General features: G+C 42.0%; 1 protein-coding gene across 1 annotated transcript in view; it reads left to right on the top strand.

The window, feature by feature from the left end:
- ftr14l (finTRIM family, member 14-like) overlaps nucleotides 1-14692 on the top strand; it is a gene marked incomplete at both ends in the record, with an annotated part of 20886 nt that extends 6194 nt beyond the window's left edge. Inside the window, 5 exons of the mRNA XM_080740858.1 lie at nucleotides 2071-2304; nucleotides 3430-3589; nucleotides 4718-4909; nucleotides 8172-8308; nucleotides 14309-14692. Of these exons, the coding sequence (XP_080596984.1) occupies nucleotides 2071-2304; nucleotides 3430-3589; nucleotides 4718-4909; nucleotides 8172-8308; nucleotides 14309-14692 (1107 nt within the window). The remainder of the gene's footprint in view (nucleotides 1-2070; nucleotides 2305-3429; nucleotides 3590-4717; nucleotides 4910-8171; nucleotides 8309-14308) is intronic.
- Between the last annotated feature and the right edge of the window lie 1715 nt (nucleotides 14693-16407).

Genomic DNA, 16407 nt, shown 5'->3' on the forward strand with positions numbered 1-16407 from the left:
ATCACCAGCCAGTCAACGGATACGAATTCAAGTGAGACTGATTGAAAAACACACGCCACGACTCGCCTCCGTCTCTCGGTTGTGGTGATTAATCAATAACCAGCTGGATTTAATATTGCCCGTCTTATTAAAAAATACAAAGGAGAAAGTGTTTCGCATATGGTAGCAAAATCCTTTTTTTACTGATTGACGACCCTGAGCGGAGCGTGGAGCGAGCGCGGAGCGAGAAATGCGAAAATCAACGTGAGCGACGGAGCGGCGGGGAGCGGAGCGGTGCGGTGGCCGACCAGAGCGATGAGCGAGCGGGACAAGAGCCCTCTGGAGCGCGGGCAACTTTTGCCGCTCCACTCCGCTCACATGCTCTGCTACACGTTGAGTTGAGTTCAGTCAACATCATCCACTCGCTCGGAGTCGTTTCACTGAAACGCCCGATGTATGTCCTCCCCCCCCCGAATTAATAAATTATTTCTTTGAAATCATCTCGCGGTCCACTGGTAACCAGCCCGCGATCTACCGGTCGACCGCGATCGACTGGTTGGGCACCCCTGTCTTAGACTAATGACGAAAAATGTTCGTTGACTACGTTTTTTCACTGACGAAAACTAAATAGAAACTCAGCTATGATGACTAAAACTATTGACAATTTGACAAGGGAGGGACTAGTGGAAAAGAGATCCAGTAGAACTAAAAGACAAGTCATGTTATGTTTGGTTGTGCTTGGGCGCTGCGCTCTGAAAAAAGCTAGCCATAAATTATAACTTCCAGTAGAGGGTGCTAATATGCGGAGGTTACGTCTCTCCTGGAGTTATAACGCAGAGTAAAATAGCTCTCGCTGGTTGAGCCTCCATGTCCCTAATCGCCTCAAAACATGTTTAAATCATGAAGTTGCTCACCTCATCGTCGAAACAGCTTTATATCTACCGATGAGCCCACTCGTTGGCATGTGTTAGTCCATATGTTTCTAATAAATTAATGTTTACTAAAACTTCTCTGAGACTCGCGTTTCCTCGTCGGAATGTTTCCGCATACAGAGCGCTTCAGAACTACAGAACGTTGGAATACTTCCGCATACATAAACGTCATGTCCTAGTATGAGCAAATCGCAACGGCGATCAACGTCACGTGATATGTAGCCTCGCGTAGCCAGGCTTTTACTCATCTCGCGTGATATGTTCGGCCATTTTACCCAAGCAGTTCAAAAACAAGGAAAGCGACGAGACTCAAAGAAGTTTTAGTAAACATTAATTTATTAGAAACATATGGACTAACACATGCCAACGAGTGGGCTCATAGGTAGATATAAAGCTGTTTCGACGATGAGGTGAGCAACTTCATGATTTAAACATGTTTTGAGGCGATTAGGGACATGGAGGCTCAACCAGCGAGAGCTATTTTACTCTGCGTTATAACTCCAGGAGAGACGTAACCTCCGCATATTAGCACCCTCTACTGGAAGTTATAATTTATGGCTACATCCTCCCAGTGATACCAGGTACAACATAGAAGTAGAGGTCGTCCTATATGGATGTTCCAAGGCTGATGCCCAACTTCCAAACATTTAGAGAACAGGAAGTAAATTCTGACGCAGTCTGTGTGTACGTGTCTTTCATTCCAGACACTAGACATGCACGTTTACTGTTTTCCATTTCAAACGATTAGCCAGTCTTACTGTCTATTTAAGAGAAAGTTCAAGGTTATGGTTGTACTTTATTGTTACAGGTAGAGTAAAACTTATTTTGGTTTGCCTTCCTTCAGACAACGTAAATGTATTATGTTTGTTATTTTTTACTTCGGACAATTAACATCTCTTTTAACAATGTGCTTGAATCTATTTTTGAAAACTACAAAATGCACATAAATGAACAAACCTGCCATATGTGCATCCTTAGCAGCCAACACTGCTATGGCGCAAAATGCAAAAAAAATAAACATCCGCATGATATACTGTATTAGTTTCACCTCCCCCACCCCCACAATATATCAGTCTATCTGACACATAGGACTATCATTACATGGAGCTAGTATATTTCCAGTCTTTCTGACCTCCTGTAACTGTCTTTCCGACAACAGCACTCCTCGCAGCAGGTGCTGGACGAGAACGAGCGCGTCTTCACGGAGCTGCTGCGCTCCGTGGAGCGGCGCTACAACGAGGTGAAGGAGATGGTGACGTCCCACGAGAGGAGCACGGTGACGCGCGCCCAGACGCTGCTGGACCGCCTGGAGGAGGAGATCGCCCTGCTGAGGAAGAGACACAACAACCTGGACAAGCTCTCGCAGACCGACGACCACATCCACTTCCTACAGGTGACATGGAGGCTGGGTTGTTGTCTTTATTGAGCTTTGTTGAGGGGCGGCCAGGGGTGTTGCACCAAATTCTGGGCCCGGGTACAAGGATTCACTGCGGGCCCCCCATGAATGTTCTTCATAGCGGGATGGGGTTTAACCCATTTATACTGGGAACGCATTACGCATTATTTTGTGCTTTTAACTATTGAAAAATCTACAACCTCACAGCTCGGTGCCGCGCTGCGAGCGTGTAGATCTGCTATTTGTGAAAAATCGTGAAGTCTTTGAATATTTCAAAGGGTTGAAAAACCTATGTTTCTATGTCAGTGGTGCTCAAACTTTTTCATGTGAAGGACCCCCAAAATTATATGTATTTGGCCACGGACCCCCATCTCAAAATATTCAGTTCCAGGGACCCCCCAGAAGCTGAATTTAGGTGCAATTGTTTGCTTAAAAAATACATATATTCAAAGATTTGAACACATTTTCATGACTTTTCAAAAATAGCAGATGCGGCACCGAGTGCCACGCTGCGAGCTTGTATATCTGCTATTTTTCAATAGCTAACGTAGCTAAAGTATAAAATAATTAAGGCCCCCTTCACAAAGCATTGTGAGCTTGTAGATCGGCTATTTTATAAAGATTTATTATACATTTTGAAATTGTGAAATGGGTCTATCTGAAGACTAGATTGTTGTCTTTGTTATTATTCTATCCATTGCTTTTATTTGATTAATAGAATATTCGAGAAGTGTTTCTAAAAAAAAAACATCTTTTTGTAAAAAATGTATTCTTTGAACATGTTTAAAGATCTTTTGCATAACGTCGTTGTCGGGTGAAAACCTTGTATGTCCAAAACCGTTTGTTTTGTATTTATCATTTTAAAAATGAACTAAACTACAAATTAAAAATGCACACAACGCCTCGCACCGCGAGGCGTTGTGTGCTTGTAGATCAGCTGTTTTCACTACTTTTGTGTGACGGCCTTGTATGATAAGCAGGTTTTTGCTATGTGAAAAAAATTACACATTTGAAACTTGGAGATACGAGGTTTCTGCCCGACAGTGTCGATATGATAACATGCCCAAAATTGGGATATATTGTTTATTAATGTGTTATGCGTCTGTATCCTGTGTGCCACAGAGCTGGCAGTCTCTATCGGGTCCCTCCGGGTATGAAGACCTGAACAACGTCAGCGTGGCTCCATTCTACTCCTTTGATGCCACCAAGAGGGCCATCGCTGCCCTCAAACTGTCCGTGGAGGAGGTCAGCAAGATGGAGATCAGCAAAATCTCTGCTGCAGGTTGGCTATACTTTCACTGATTTTTTCTGTTTTTTCTTCTTTTCACCGTGGTCTGGGGTCTGGTGTTTGTCACACCCCGCACCAAGGGGACCTCTCTCTTGAAGGAGAATGTCATTTACATCAGTGGTTCTCAGGGGGGGTCCCCAAATTATTTTGGGGGGTCCCCAGATGATTGACTTATTAATGTGCAACATTGTTTTCTCACTCAACAGTAAACAAACCAACTTAAAGTTTAAGTGTATAGAGGGTTTATGCACATTTCTAAAGTGACAATCTATGGACTTTTTAATCTCTAACATGACAAATTACCGGTAAACATTGGCCAAAGTGTGTGTGTGTGTGTGTGTGTGTGTGTGTGTGTGTGTGTGTGTGTGTGTGTGTGTGTGTGTGTGTGTGTGTGTGTGTGACTGTGTGTGTTTTAAAGGAGCTATAGTCAACTTTTTCTTGAAAAACGGACGCTAAAATAAAAATAATGTTTCGAAAATATTTTATGAAAAAGATTAGGCTTCATATATGTGTTTCTATTCAAATATGACCACGAAAAGCGTACAATAATGATAAAATAATCATTTTGGCCATTGTCAGAGCGACTTTGTTTATATCTCTTATCAAGGATAGTAGAGGGATAGAGGGCGTCAATTGGGTATGGCAGGGGTATGCAGCTGCCATACCCTGGGTTCAGGGGGGAAAATAAAAGTTTAACAAAATGGTCACTTTAACAAGGTATTGTAATTATATTCTCCACACTTGTATTCTCCCCATCTTGACAAAATGGTATATTCCCAGGTTCCGCAGGTCAGCTGCACAGGTGCAATGCATTATTGGTAATTGTGGCACGTTTTCTAACATGCCAAGTTTAGCTGCACTTGAACAACCATTCCAGGCTGCCATATCCATCCCAAGAAACCGTAGAAGCGGGGGGAAAAATAGAATGTACATCTTAAAATAAATGTATCATGCCTGTTGCTAAGGTATGGCAACATGACTGGTGTCTTGCACACGCGCAGGCGCGCGTGCAAGACACCAGTCATGTTGCCATGCCATACCTTAGCTTTTCTGAACTGACGCCACTGAAGACATGTAAGACATTTAGTAAAACGTACATTCTGCATGTGTCTCTCTTTACAGTGAAGGAAGTGTACATTACAGAAGAGCTGCAAGCAAGGACCACCAGATCAGATTCAGTTAGAACAGATTCAGTTAGCACTGTTAGCTTCATAAGGGAGGAGCCGAGGACGACGAGAGAAGAGCCGAGGACAACGAGAGAAGAGCCGAGGACGACGAGAGAAGAGCCGAGGACGAGGGAAGACTTTATGAAATGTGAGTTATTCATCTGGTACTGTACGCTGAACACCCAGCCTGCTTTGCTTTTTAACCACCTGACCAACAATTGCTTTGCTCGTAATGACATGCGCAGACTAGGGTTCATGTGTTTGAAACTTGAGGCAGATTAGACCTTTTGGCAGGCTTCTGACCAACTGTTTAGTTACCCCCTGGCCCCACTGGGTGCGTCGAGCGTCGCGTCAGCGTCAACGCCTCCGTTTTAATTAATGAAGGGTGCTCCACTGCTGACGTCAACGTCAACGTGCACGCCCAATTCGCCCCTGTTCATTTTTTGACGCCAACGTCCGGTGCCGTCTTTTTGGTGGAGCTCTAGCCTTAGTTGTTGTTGTTTTGACATTTTTTGTTTTGACTGTATGTAGGTATATAGTCCATGTCACTGCTAAATCCTACCGTTTGGTAGTGGTGTCAAGTAAATAAGTACACAAGTACTGTACTTTTTAATTTTTGAGGTACTCTTTTTACTGTCTTCAGTATTTGCAATGTTCAATACCTTTACTTCTACTCCTCTACGTCTTAGAGGAATGTATATACTACACTTACATTTTGAAATTGTGAAATGGGACTTTCTGAAATCTGCACAACGAGTACTTTTACTTTTGGTACTTTAAATATATTTTGATGCCGATACTTTACTACTTTTATGGGACCTCTATAACTACATTCCAGTACTGATACTTTTACAGGTCTTTATCAGGTCACAGGCAGTGTTGTTTTTGACTGCAAATTTTGATTTAGTCATACTGTAGTCTTCTGAATAAAATGTCATTTAGTTTTTGTCATAATTTTGTCACCTGAAAAGTTTTAGTTTTAGTCTAATTTTAGTTGACTAAATATAATACGTTTTTAGGCGACTAAATCTACAGTTGATTTAGTCAACTGAAATGTATTTTGGCAGGCCTTGATGGCATCGTAATGACTGATTTTACACTTGGTTGTGTGCTGAAAATAGCAGATCTACAAGCTCGTAGATCGGCTATTTTCAGCACACAACACCTGAGAGCAACCAAACATAAAATGACTCTCTTCTCCACTAGTACCTCCCTAGTCTCGCATAGCCAGACAACTATTCCACAATCTCCGAATGCTATATAGAGTCTGGAACGGCAGCTCCCGAACGGCGAGTATCGGAAGTAGCCGCTGCTGCACTGAACTGTAGTCCCATTGGAAACATAACAGAAACACAATAGCTCAGACAAAGTCATTTGAGCGGCCTATTCTTGTTATGGGTGTATAGTTTAAGAAAACGTTTGAAAACAACATGGAGGTAAGTAACACCAATAACACCAGAGAAAAACAAAATAATGCCCCCAGAAATATTGAAAGGCGACATAACGCTTCCAGTAGGACATGTTATTGCTACTGCACTAAGGGGGCGGTTGCGTCACATTCGCTTTATCTCGCACTCATCGTTTCTATTTCCGTTTGCCAGACTGTATGCCGGGAGCATTTGCCCAAATCGCGGAGGCCAAAGTCTGGCCTCGCGAGACTAGTCCCTCCCTAACGTTTTAGTCTATTTTTTATTTTGTTGACGAAATTGTCAATATATTTAATCTTAGTTTTAGTCATCACAGCTTAGTTTTTATTTCGTTTTTATTTCGTTTTCGTCAGTGGAAAAAAAGAAACGCAGTCGACACACATTTTTCGTCATAGTTTTAGTCGAGGAAATCAACACTGGTCACAGGGAGGTTGTGGAAGAACACGCTTTCTTCTCTCTGCTGAACAGGTGGCTCAAACACTGAAAAAAGATTCCATTCTAGGGAACCCTTTCTTCCTTTTCAATGTATATTATAAAGCTTGTGGCGAACCACCTGAAACTAGTGTCAAGAGAAAGAGAGAGAGAGAGAGGCATGTGGTTTGAAGAACAGGTTTGGTGAAATGTGTAGGCCTAAAAGCCATGTTATATAGATTAGAATTAACTAGCCCTTACCCGTTCAAAGATATGAGCTCTGAAATTATGTACACACACACACACACACACACACACACACACACACACACACACACACACACACACACACACACACACACACACACACACAGCTGGTTAAACATGTTGCCTCATGCTAGATGCAGAATAGATAAGCCTCATGCTAGATGCAGAATAGATAGTAGATACACCATAAAAATGCTAATATACAGCATACGATTTGTGAAAGTGACAAACGGGCTTCACAGTTATCTTAGGTGAGTTCATATGCTAATGGTGATGCGATTTCAGATCAATTGCTCCAGCCACTGAGGAGAAACGCTGTTACAGACAGACAGACAGACAGACAGACAGACAGACAGACAGACAGACAGGACATTTGGAAAATTATATGTTTGATGAATGGGCTAGCCACTGCTGCCACCTACTGGGAGTGCTGTGAGGAGCAGCGCAGCCAGCAAGTACAGTAGTATTTATTATGTGCTGCATTGGGCTTGCTTTCAGTTTAAATGCAGTCCCTTTACCATAATAATATTAACAAAAAGAATATGAATCCTTTTTTTAAATACATTTCCTTCTAGTCTGCAAAGTTTTAGTGTCACAAATATAGTACAATATTTGCAACACATTTGCTGCACTGTTGATACTGTACCAGCATGCTTCCTTCTACACATCTTCTTGTTTCTGCATAGTGAGTGCGCTCGCTCGTGCACATGTACGCACACACACACTTCCCTAGGGACTAGTGGAGAAGAGAGTCATTTTATGTTTGGTTGCTCTCTGGTGTTCCGTGCTGAAAATAGCAGATCTACAAGCTCACAACGCGTCGCAGCAACCAAGTGAAAAATCTGTCATTACGATGCCATCAAGGCCTGCCAAAATACATTTCAGTTGACTAAATCAACTGTAGATTTAGTCGGCTAAAATCTTATGATATTTAGTCGACTGAAATTAGACTAAAACTAAAACCTTTCAGGTAACTAAATTATGACCAAAACTAAATTATATTTTATTAAAAAGACTATGACTAAAACTAAACAAAAATGTACTGTCAAAAACAACACTGCTTCCTGTTTCACGTTATTTCGGGCAACCCTTCTAGGATTTACTTTCCCTATTTTCTACGCCAGTGGTTCTCAACCTTTACAATGTCATCTGGGAACCCCCCCAAATCACGTGGGGGGACCCCCCCTGGGGACCCGCAGGTTGAGAACCACTGTTCTATGGGACCCTTTAGAGGTTGATATTTGAAAAGCAAAAGTATTTTGTTGAACAATGTTGTCCTATGCTTTTATATTTTATTTTTCACAGACTCGTGCCAGCTGAGTGTGGACACCAACACCATCCACTCAAACCTCCACCTGTCAGATGGCAACAGAAAGATCACCATGATGAGTGACCCCAAGAACTACCCCGATCACCCTGAGCGCTTCAACCACTGGCAACAGGTACTTTACAACTACTCAACAGTAGGGCATTCACGAATAGTGATTTTTAGTATTTGAATTATTCGACCTCAAAGTATTCGAGGACTGGCCAAACTGTCAAATTATTATTATTATTATTATTATTGCGACCGTAGGTCGCACTTACTATCAAAACCTGCACAAACTGTGAGTCAGTCCGTCAGTCAGTCAGTCCGTCAGTCAGTCAGTCAGTCTGTCCGTCTGTCTGTCACACCTCACACGTCACACTATTGCCCTGCTCATATCTCCGCAACCGTTGCCCCGATCCATGCCAAATTTTGCACACACGCTCCTTGGCTGCCAAACTACAAAACCCCGGAGCTCCAGGGACCCCCAGGTCCCAGGGGGACCCCCAGATGTAAAAAAAGACCAAATGTGCAAAAATGACCAAATGACCACTCCAACATGGCTGCTCACGGGGAATTCCCGGGGACCACCGACTCCTGGTGCTCCAGAACGGATGCCAAAGTGGTGGCGCCCCCAGTGGAGGACCCCCTCCACTGCAGCTCACATAAAATGCCGTAACTCGGGCTAGGAGCGTCCGGGAGAGCCGGGGCCGGTACCTATTCGTCCGCCAAGGCAACGCGGAGACCCCACCCCTCATTTCTCACATGGCCCTCTTCTAGCGCCACCATGAGGCCGATTCTTGCAAAACACATTTTTGGACACTGCTCCTACAGATTTTGCCCTAAAATCACGCACATCGGTACACAGTATGTCTACACATTGCCCACACAACTAGGAACCAATGGCAGTTACAGCCCTCTTTGTGTGTACATGTGACCTATGGTCGCTTATCTCCCGATTAGGGAGTCTTACTGGTTATTAAGTAAGCAAGAGGCGAACATTGTGAAAATAGCCGATCTACATGCTCACAATGCCTCGCGTTGCGAGGCATTGTGAGCATGTAGATCTGCTATTTTCACAATATTTATCTGTGGAACCGAGTCACATTAAATGTAATACCTACAATTCCAAGCGCTTGTCAGGGTGGGAGTCCCCAGTTCAAATATGTTTTTAAAGAGGAAAAGAAAGCGAATATTCGACTTTGGTGAACAACGTCGAATAGTGACTTTGATATTCGAATATTCGAATATTCAAATATTTGATGCCCTACTCAATAATAATGTATACTTTGTCATGCGATGAGCAGTGGTGTAAAGTACATTTACTCAAGTACAATTTTGAAGTGTTTTTTACTTTACTTTTTCCAATTTTCAATATTTTTACTTCTGCTCCGCTATATCTCAGAGGCAAATATTGTACTTTTGCTCCACTACAATTATTTGAAAACTTGAGTTACTAGTTACTTTGTACATTTTAATTATTATTACACTAATCACTTCAGCCCTATATACATTTAGCCTACAAGCACTAACAGGGCTACTCTGGATCAGGGGCCACTCAGCATAATACCAAAAGTCCTAGGGCGGCAGGCAAAAAAATGACGGTCCTACTTTGGATGTTTAGATAATGATGAGTAGTATAAAAATTAAGGGGAAACGCAGAAAGCAGCCACATTTCCATCTAAGGCCAAACCTCATTGAATAAAAAGATCATGGAATGATTAATGATGAAATGTTGAAGTTTCTTCTTTTGGAACAAACAAAATAGCAAAAAAGTATTGTATAAAACAAGAGGAAAAATGTTTCTGAGAGATTTTGGAGAGAAACTGAAAAATGACAACAGAAATTATTCGTCCACACACACAGTAAGGGGGCCACAGGTTGAATAGCGCTGATCTATAAGCTCACAATGTGTCACATCTGCTATTTTCAAAAGATTCGCATAATACAGGACTTATACTGTAGGCCTTTGTATTTGCAAACTTGTGAAATGGGACATTCTGCATAATGAGTACTTTCTACTCTTGCTACCTGGCCTAACCTAGCCTTACATTAAGCCGCACTCCGACTATACAGACAGGTCGGGGGCATGGTCGGCAAAACTGCAATTGCGACTCTACACATGCACAAAAATGCGAAATATAGCACATCGCAGAAGTTCTGCAAGATGTATGCGACTTGTCCGGAAGCCTTGTTTAATGTATTAGTCCGTATTTTTAAATAAAATTTGTTTTTACCAAGTGTACTGCTTTTCCTCGTTTGCTACAATGTTAGCTGCAACAGCGCCCATTGGTGGCTGGAAGCATTATTGTGCATTCTTCCATTCTTCCATATATGTCCTTGTATGAGCGAATGGGGGAATGGATGAACGTCACGTGATAAGTGCAGCCATCTTTAACCAAACCAGAGATGCTCGATTTGGAATCGACACACACTTGGTAAAAACTCATTTTATTTAAAAATACGGATTAATACATTAAACAAGGCTTCCTGACAAGTCGCATAAACCTTGTAGAACTTGTCCGGAAGCTATATTTCACATTTGTGCATATGTAGAGCCGCAATAGCAGTTTTGCAGACCATACCCCCGACCTGTCTGTATACTCGTTAAGACGCTCATGCTGCCGTCCCAAAGCCACAATGCGGAAGCCACTGCAGGACGTCTTAATGTAAGGCTAGGCCTAACCTAAGTTAGGCCTAAATCAGAAATTAGCCTACAAAAACAAATATGTTGCTACATACTGTACATGTACTGTAAGCCCCTCCCATACACTAAAATGTGTTCCCGGCCTGAATGGGTTAAAGGAGTAGTTCACCCCCAAAATTACTTTTTTTCTATTGATTATTCACGCCATGGAGACTTGAGTTCAATAATATGTTAGTTTTTTGTCACATTCCTAAGAAGAAAAATTTGATTATAGTAAATTTACCCTGATGGTTTCCCCATCCAGTGCCATGCATTCGGGTCCCCACCCGGAATCAATGGGGGTACATTTACTATAATCAAATTTGTCTGTAGGAATGCGACAAATGCCATAAAATATTATTGAACTCAAGTCTCCATGGGGTGAGTAATCAGTAGAGAAAAAGTCATTTTGGGGGTTTATACCAATACTTTTTTACTTTTACTCAAGTCAATTTTGAATTCCGGACATTAACTTGTAACAGAGTATTTCTACATTGGAGTATCAATACTTTTACTTAAGTAAAAAATGTCTTTACTTTTTCCACCACTGGCGATAAGTAAGCCCTGCTGTGTTGCCCATAGGGCAGCCAGGAGCTTATGTCCTGTAGGCCGTTTCTGTAGCGCGAGCAGTGTCGCCAGATGGGACATTTGAAATGATCATATAGGATAGGCTTAAAACTATCGTACACAGCTGAAACATATACATCACAATATGTAATATATGTGTCGCAGCGCGACGCGTTGTGAGCTTGGAGGTCGGCTATTTTCAGTACTTGATACCACAATAAACTATATGAAAAATGCAATGTGGCCGCGTACATCATGGATTTCTACACAGAGAGGGCCATTCTTTCAACATAAGGTGCTGCATTCAAGTTCAGGAGAGTTTGGACAAGGCAATTCTCTTGAATGCTGCCTTCAGGTATGGCATGGAAAGAGGGCATTTGCATTTCTTTCACCATAGTAAAAACTGCATTCATGGTCTGGAGAGGGCACTTTTTACAGACGGATAAAAGGGCAGGGGCTTGATGTCTATGTGTGCAACGTGCATGCTTGCTTGAGACATGTTTCCTTCCAGCCACCATGCAGCCATGATTTGGTCCTGTTACTGCCAGTGGGGTTGACCTGTCATGTTTCATTGTTGTCAGGACCAACAATGAAAGCAAAGCCTCCTGGCTTTATTGTGTGTTTCATTTTTCTTGTACACACTATACAGTCCAGTCCTAGATGCAACATAAAACATTTATTGCACAATATGCAGTATATAATACACGGTCACTCAATACACAATAAAGAGGGGTAAAGGGCTCTGGAGAGGTTGCACAGCCTCAAGGAGATGTGTTGTGTTTGTTCCATCGCCAGCGATATCCTTTTGTTCCTTTATTGTTTGAGTGACCTTATATATATACTGTATATACACGTAATATTGTTCACATTAGAAATACATGTTTCACGTGTGTGTGGAACTGTACTCTACCTTCTTTGATGTTCACCGTACTGGTGAATGTGAATTCCCTACTTGATGTATTTCTCCACTATATTCACGTTTTCTTGGTATCGTGAAATAAAATCTCTCGCTAGGGCTGTCACGATTATGACATTTTACGTGGCGATTAGTTGTCACTCAAATAATTGCGATTAACGATTTAATTGTGCTTTTGTCGTTGACAATTACATTTCTGTTTGGCTTTTAGGCTTTGAAGTTGCACATGGCAGATATGACGCATAACCTAAATATACAAAGAAATGACTGACATATTTGACAACTTTATACTTAAAAAAGAATATTGATAGTGGAAATAGCCGATCAACAAGCTCACAACGCGTCGCCATGCGACGCGTTGTGAGCTTGTAGATCAGCTATTTCCACTATGTTTTACTTAAAAAATAAATATATGAAAATCTTTCAACATGGAAACGATTATGACGATTATGAAAAATAAACACGATTATGTCAAATAATTGCGATTAGACGATTATTGCGACCGTAAGGGAGCAGTTTACTATGAAAACCTCCACCGGCCGTCCGTCCGTCCGCCACACGTCACACGTCACACCTTTGCCCTGCTCATATCTCCGCATCAGTATGACATCACACCACATGTGTACACAAACCTTTGTGTACGTTGCTGTGGCAACAGTCTGTTGTTGCTGGTCTGTTAGTGTACGTTAGCAACCACCTTAGCAACCATGGTTTTACCCTAGCAACCAACTGTTTACCATAGCAACCATGTTTTTTTACCCTAGCAACCAACTGTTTACCATAGCAACCAGATACGCAGAGCAGGGATCTCCATATATGGGCATAAACAGGTGACATCACACTGATGTCAGATACTCAGAGCAGGGATTTCTCCATAATATACAGTATGGGCATAAAAGGGATTCTGTTAGGGATCTCCATATATGGGCATAAAAGGGATTCTGTTAGGGATCTCCATATATGGGCATACAAGGGATTCTGTTAGGGATCTCCATATATGGGCATAAAAGGGATTCTGTTAGGGATCTCCATATATGGGCATAAAAGGGATTCTGTTAGGGATCTCCATATATGGGCATAAAAGGGATTCTGTTAGGGATCTCCATATATGGGCATAAAAGGGATTCTGTTAGCTGTTAGTGATCTCCATATATGGGCATAAAAGGGATGCTGTTAGGGATCTCCATATATGGGCATAAAAGGGATTCTGTTAGGGATCTCCATATATGGGCATGAAAGGGATTCTGTTAGGGATCTCCATATATGGGCATAAAAGGGATTGTATCCCAGATGATGCCCTGTTAGGAGATCCACACTAACAGAATCCATATATGGTCCTACCGACAGCTGCTATAAGCCAACCCTGGCGATAAGGTCTGAGTCGAAGAAATGCTTCTTTCCTGGCAAGAATTGCCCCTTTATACTGTAGGGCTCGTTTGTGTATTGTATGACATCACGCCATATCATCGGCTGAGGACTGTGTGATGTCATCATATCTCCATATATGGAGACATAAGTTGCTCATGCCCAAATATGGGCTGGTGAGGTCAGACTTAGTGTGATGCGTAGGTTATCTCCATATATGGAGATTCAACTTCAATGAGTAACCATGGCAAACTGTCAACTGCCCGTATGTCTTGATAATTGGTAAAACAAATTTATTGGCCTATTTGTGGAGATAAGCGACCAACGGTCGCTTATCTCCCGATTAGGGAGTCTTACTGGTGTAATAATTGTGATAACCCTATCTCTCGCTCTCCCTCTCTCGTCTCAGTCTCTCATTGTGCGCTTGTAGAGCGGCTATTTTTGGTGTAGACAGGAAACAAGTACAGTTGCAACTCAAGTCCCTTTCTCTAAGAATTGGGTGATTTCAAGTGGGGAAGTGAATTGACCAGTGGCTTGATTGATATTGATTGATTGATTGATTGATTGATTGATTGATTGACTGATTGACTGATTGATTGCAGGCGCTGTGCAGGGAGCCCCTGTCGGGCCGGGCGTGCTACTGGGAGGTGGACTGGCGCGGCACGGAGACGGATGTGGCCGTGGCCTACAAGGGCATCAAGCGCAAGGGCAACGGCAACGAGTGCAGCCTGGGCTGGAACGACCGCTCCTGGAGCCTGTACTGCTCCGAGTCCAAGTACTCCTTCGTGCACAACAACAAGAGCGCGGACATCGCGGTGCCCAGGTCCTCGCGGATAGGAGTCTACCTGGACCACGGCGCCGGAACCTTGGCGTTCTACAGCGTGTCGGACGGCATGCAGCTGCTGCACCGCGTGCAGACCAGGTTCACGGAGCCCCTGTACCCGGCCTTCAGCGTCTGGGGCTTTGGCACCAGTATCAAACTGTAGGACCAGTGGCGTCAGTTCAGCAAAAGCTAGGGTATGGCAAAGATGGGAGTCCTCATGGAAAAGAGGCATTACATTTTGGATAACACGGTTATATTGTGAAAATAGCAGATCTACATGCTCACAACGCCTCGCGCTGCGAGGCGTTGTGAGCATGTAGATCGGCTATTTTCACATTGTCTTTTACACAGGTTTCTACGGTTTCTTGGGCTGATATGGCAGCCTGGAACGGTTGTTCAAGTGCAGCTAAACTTGGCATGTTAGTAAACATGCCACATGAGTTGCACCTGTGCAGCTGACCTACAGAACCTGGGAATTTACCATTTTGTCAAGATGGGGAGAATAAAAGTGTGGAGAATATAATTATAATACCTTGTTAAACTGACCATTTTGTTAAATGTTGCATTTGTAGTTATTTTACTGTAATGTAACAACATAATAACCAGCACAGATAGACAAAGAGACATTCATGGATTTATATTTAAAAGTAACTTTTATTTTACTTTTATTATGAGTTATTTTTCCATCAGAATAGGTATACTGGGTTTCAAGTGGTTAAACATCAAGTATGAAGTTATTTTCAGTCAGTTCTGATGGAAACGGATATTGCTCCGTGACCTAGCCCAGGGGTTCCCAAACTTTTTTGTCTCAGGGCACCCCATAACATTTTTTTTTTAATCCGAGGCACCCCTACATTATAATTTTCACTCCCAGCACCTTATAAATATATTTATAGCACGAGGTTTCTGCTCGACAGTGACGATATTTTAGTGATTATGTTGCGAGGAAAACGTTGAGATAATAGCCATTTTGGTTATAACTGACTGAAAATAACTTTGTACTTCAAGTTTAAAATTATGCTAAATAATATTTTTTGTGTCCAAACAAATCCAAATATTATCAAATGATCTCGCGGCACCCCTGGACTGCTGTCACGGCACCCCAGGGTGCCCCGTCACCCACTTTGAAAACCCCTGACCTAGCCTACCGTATCTCAGGTGGAAAGATGTGCATATTTACGTCGCTTATGTAAGATTCTAAAGATGAACAGTGTAGCCTAATCTAGGCCTGCCGTGGATGAAAAAGTTATTTACACAGGGTGTAAAAACACCTGTTTGAAAACACCTGTTGTACATCGAATACTCGAATAATTGCGATTAACAATGTAATTGTGTTTTTGTCGTTGAGAATTGGATTTCTGTTCGACTTGTAGGCTTTGAAGTTGCAAATTTGACACATAACCTAAATGTACAAATGAATGGCTGTCATATTTGCCAATTTATATACTTAAAGGAGTAGTTCACGCCCAAAATGACTTTTTTTCTATTGATTACTCATGCCATGGAGACTTGACTTGACTCAATAATATTTTTTTGTTTTTTGTCGCATTCCAAAGACAAAAATATATATACATAAAAGTACCCTGGCGGTTTCCCCATCCACTGCCATTCATTTGAGTCCCCAACGAGTACCATGCATCCGGGTCCCCATCCGGAATCAATGGGGTTAAATGTATTATAATATATATATATATATATATATATAATATATATATATATATATATATATATATATATATATATATTTTTTTTTTTTTTTTTTTTTTGGTCTTAGGAATGCGACAAAATTATTGAACTCAAGTCTCCATGGCATGAGTAATCAATAGAAAAAAGAAAGAAAAAAAAACGTTGGGGGTGAACTACTCCTTTAAAAAAGAA

Source organism: Nannobrachium achirus, assembly GCF_963921795.1.
Source record: "Nannobrachium achirus genome assembly, chromosome: 13".
Classification (NCBI taxonomy): Eukaryota; Metazoa; Chordata; class Actinopteri; order Myctophiformes; family Myctophidae; genus Nannobrachium; species Nannobrachium achirus.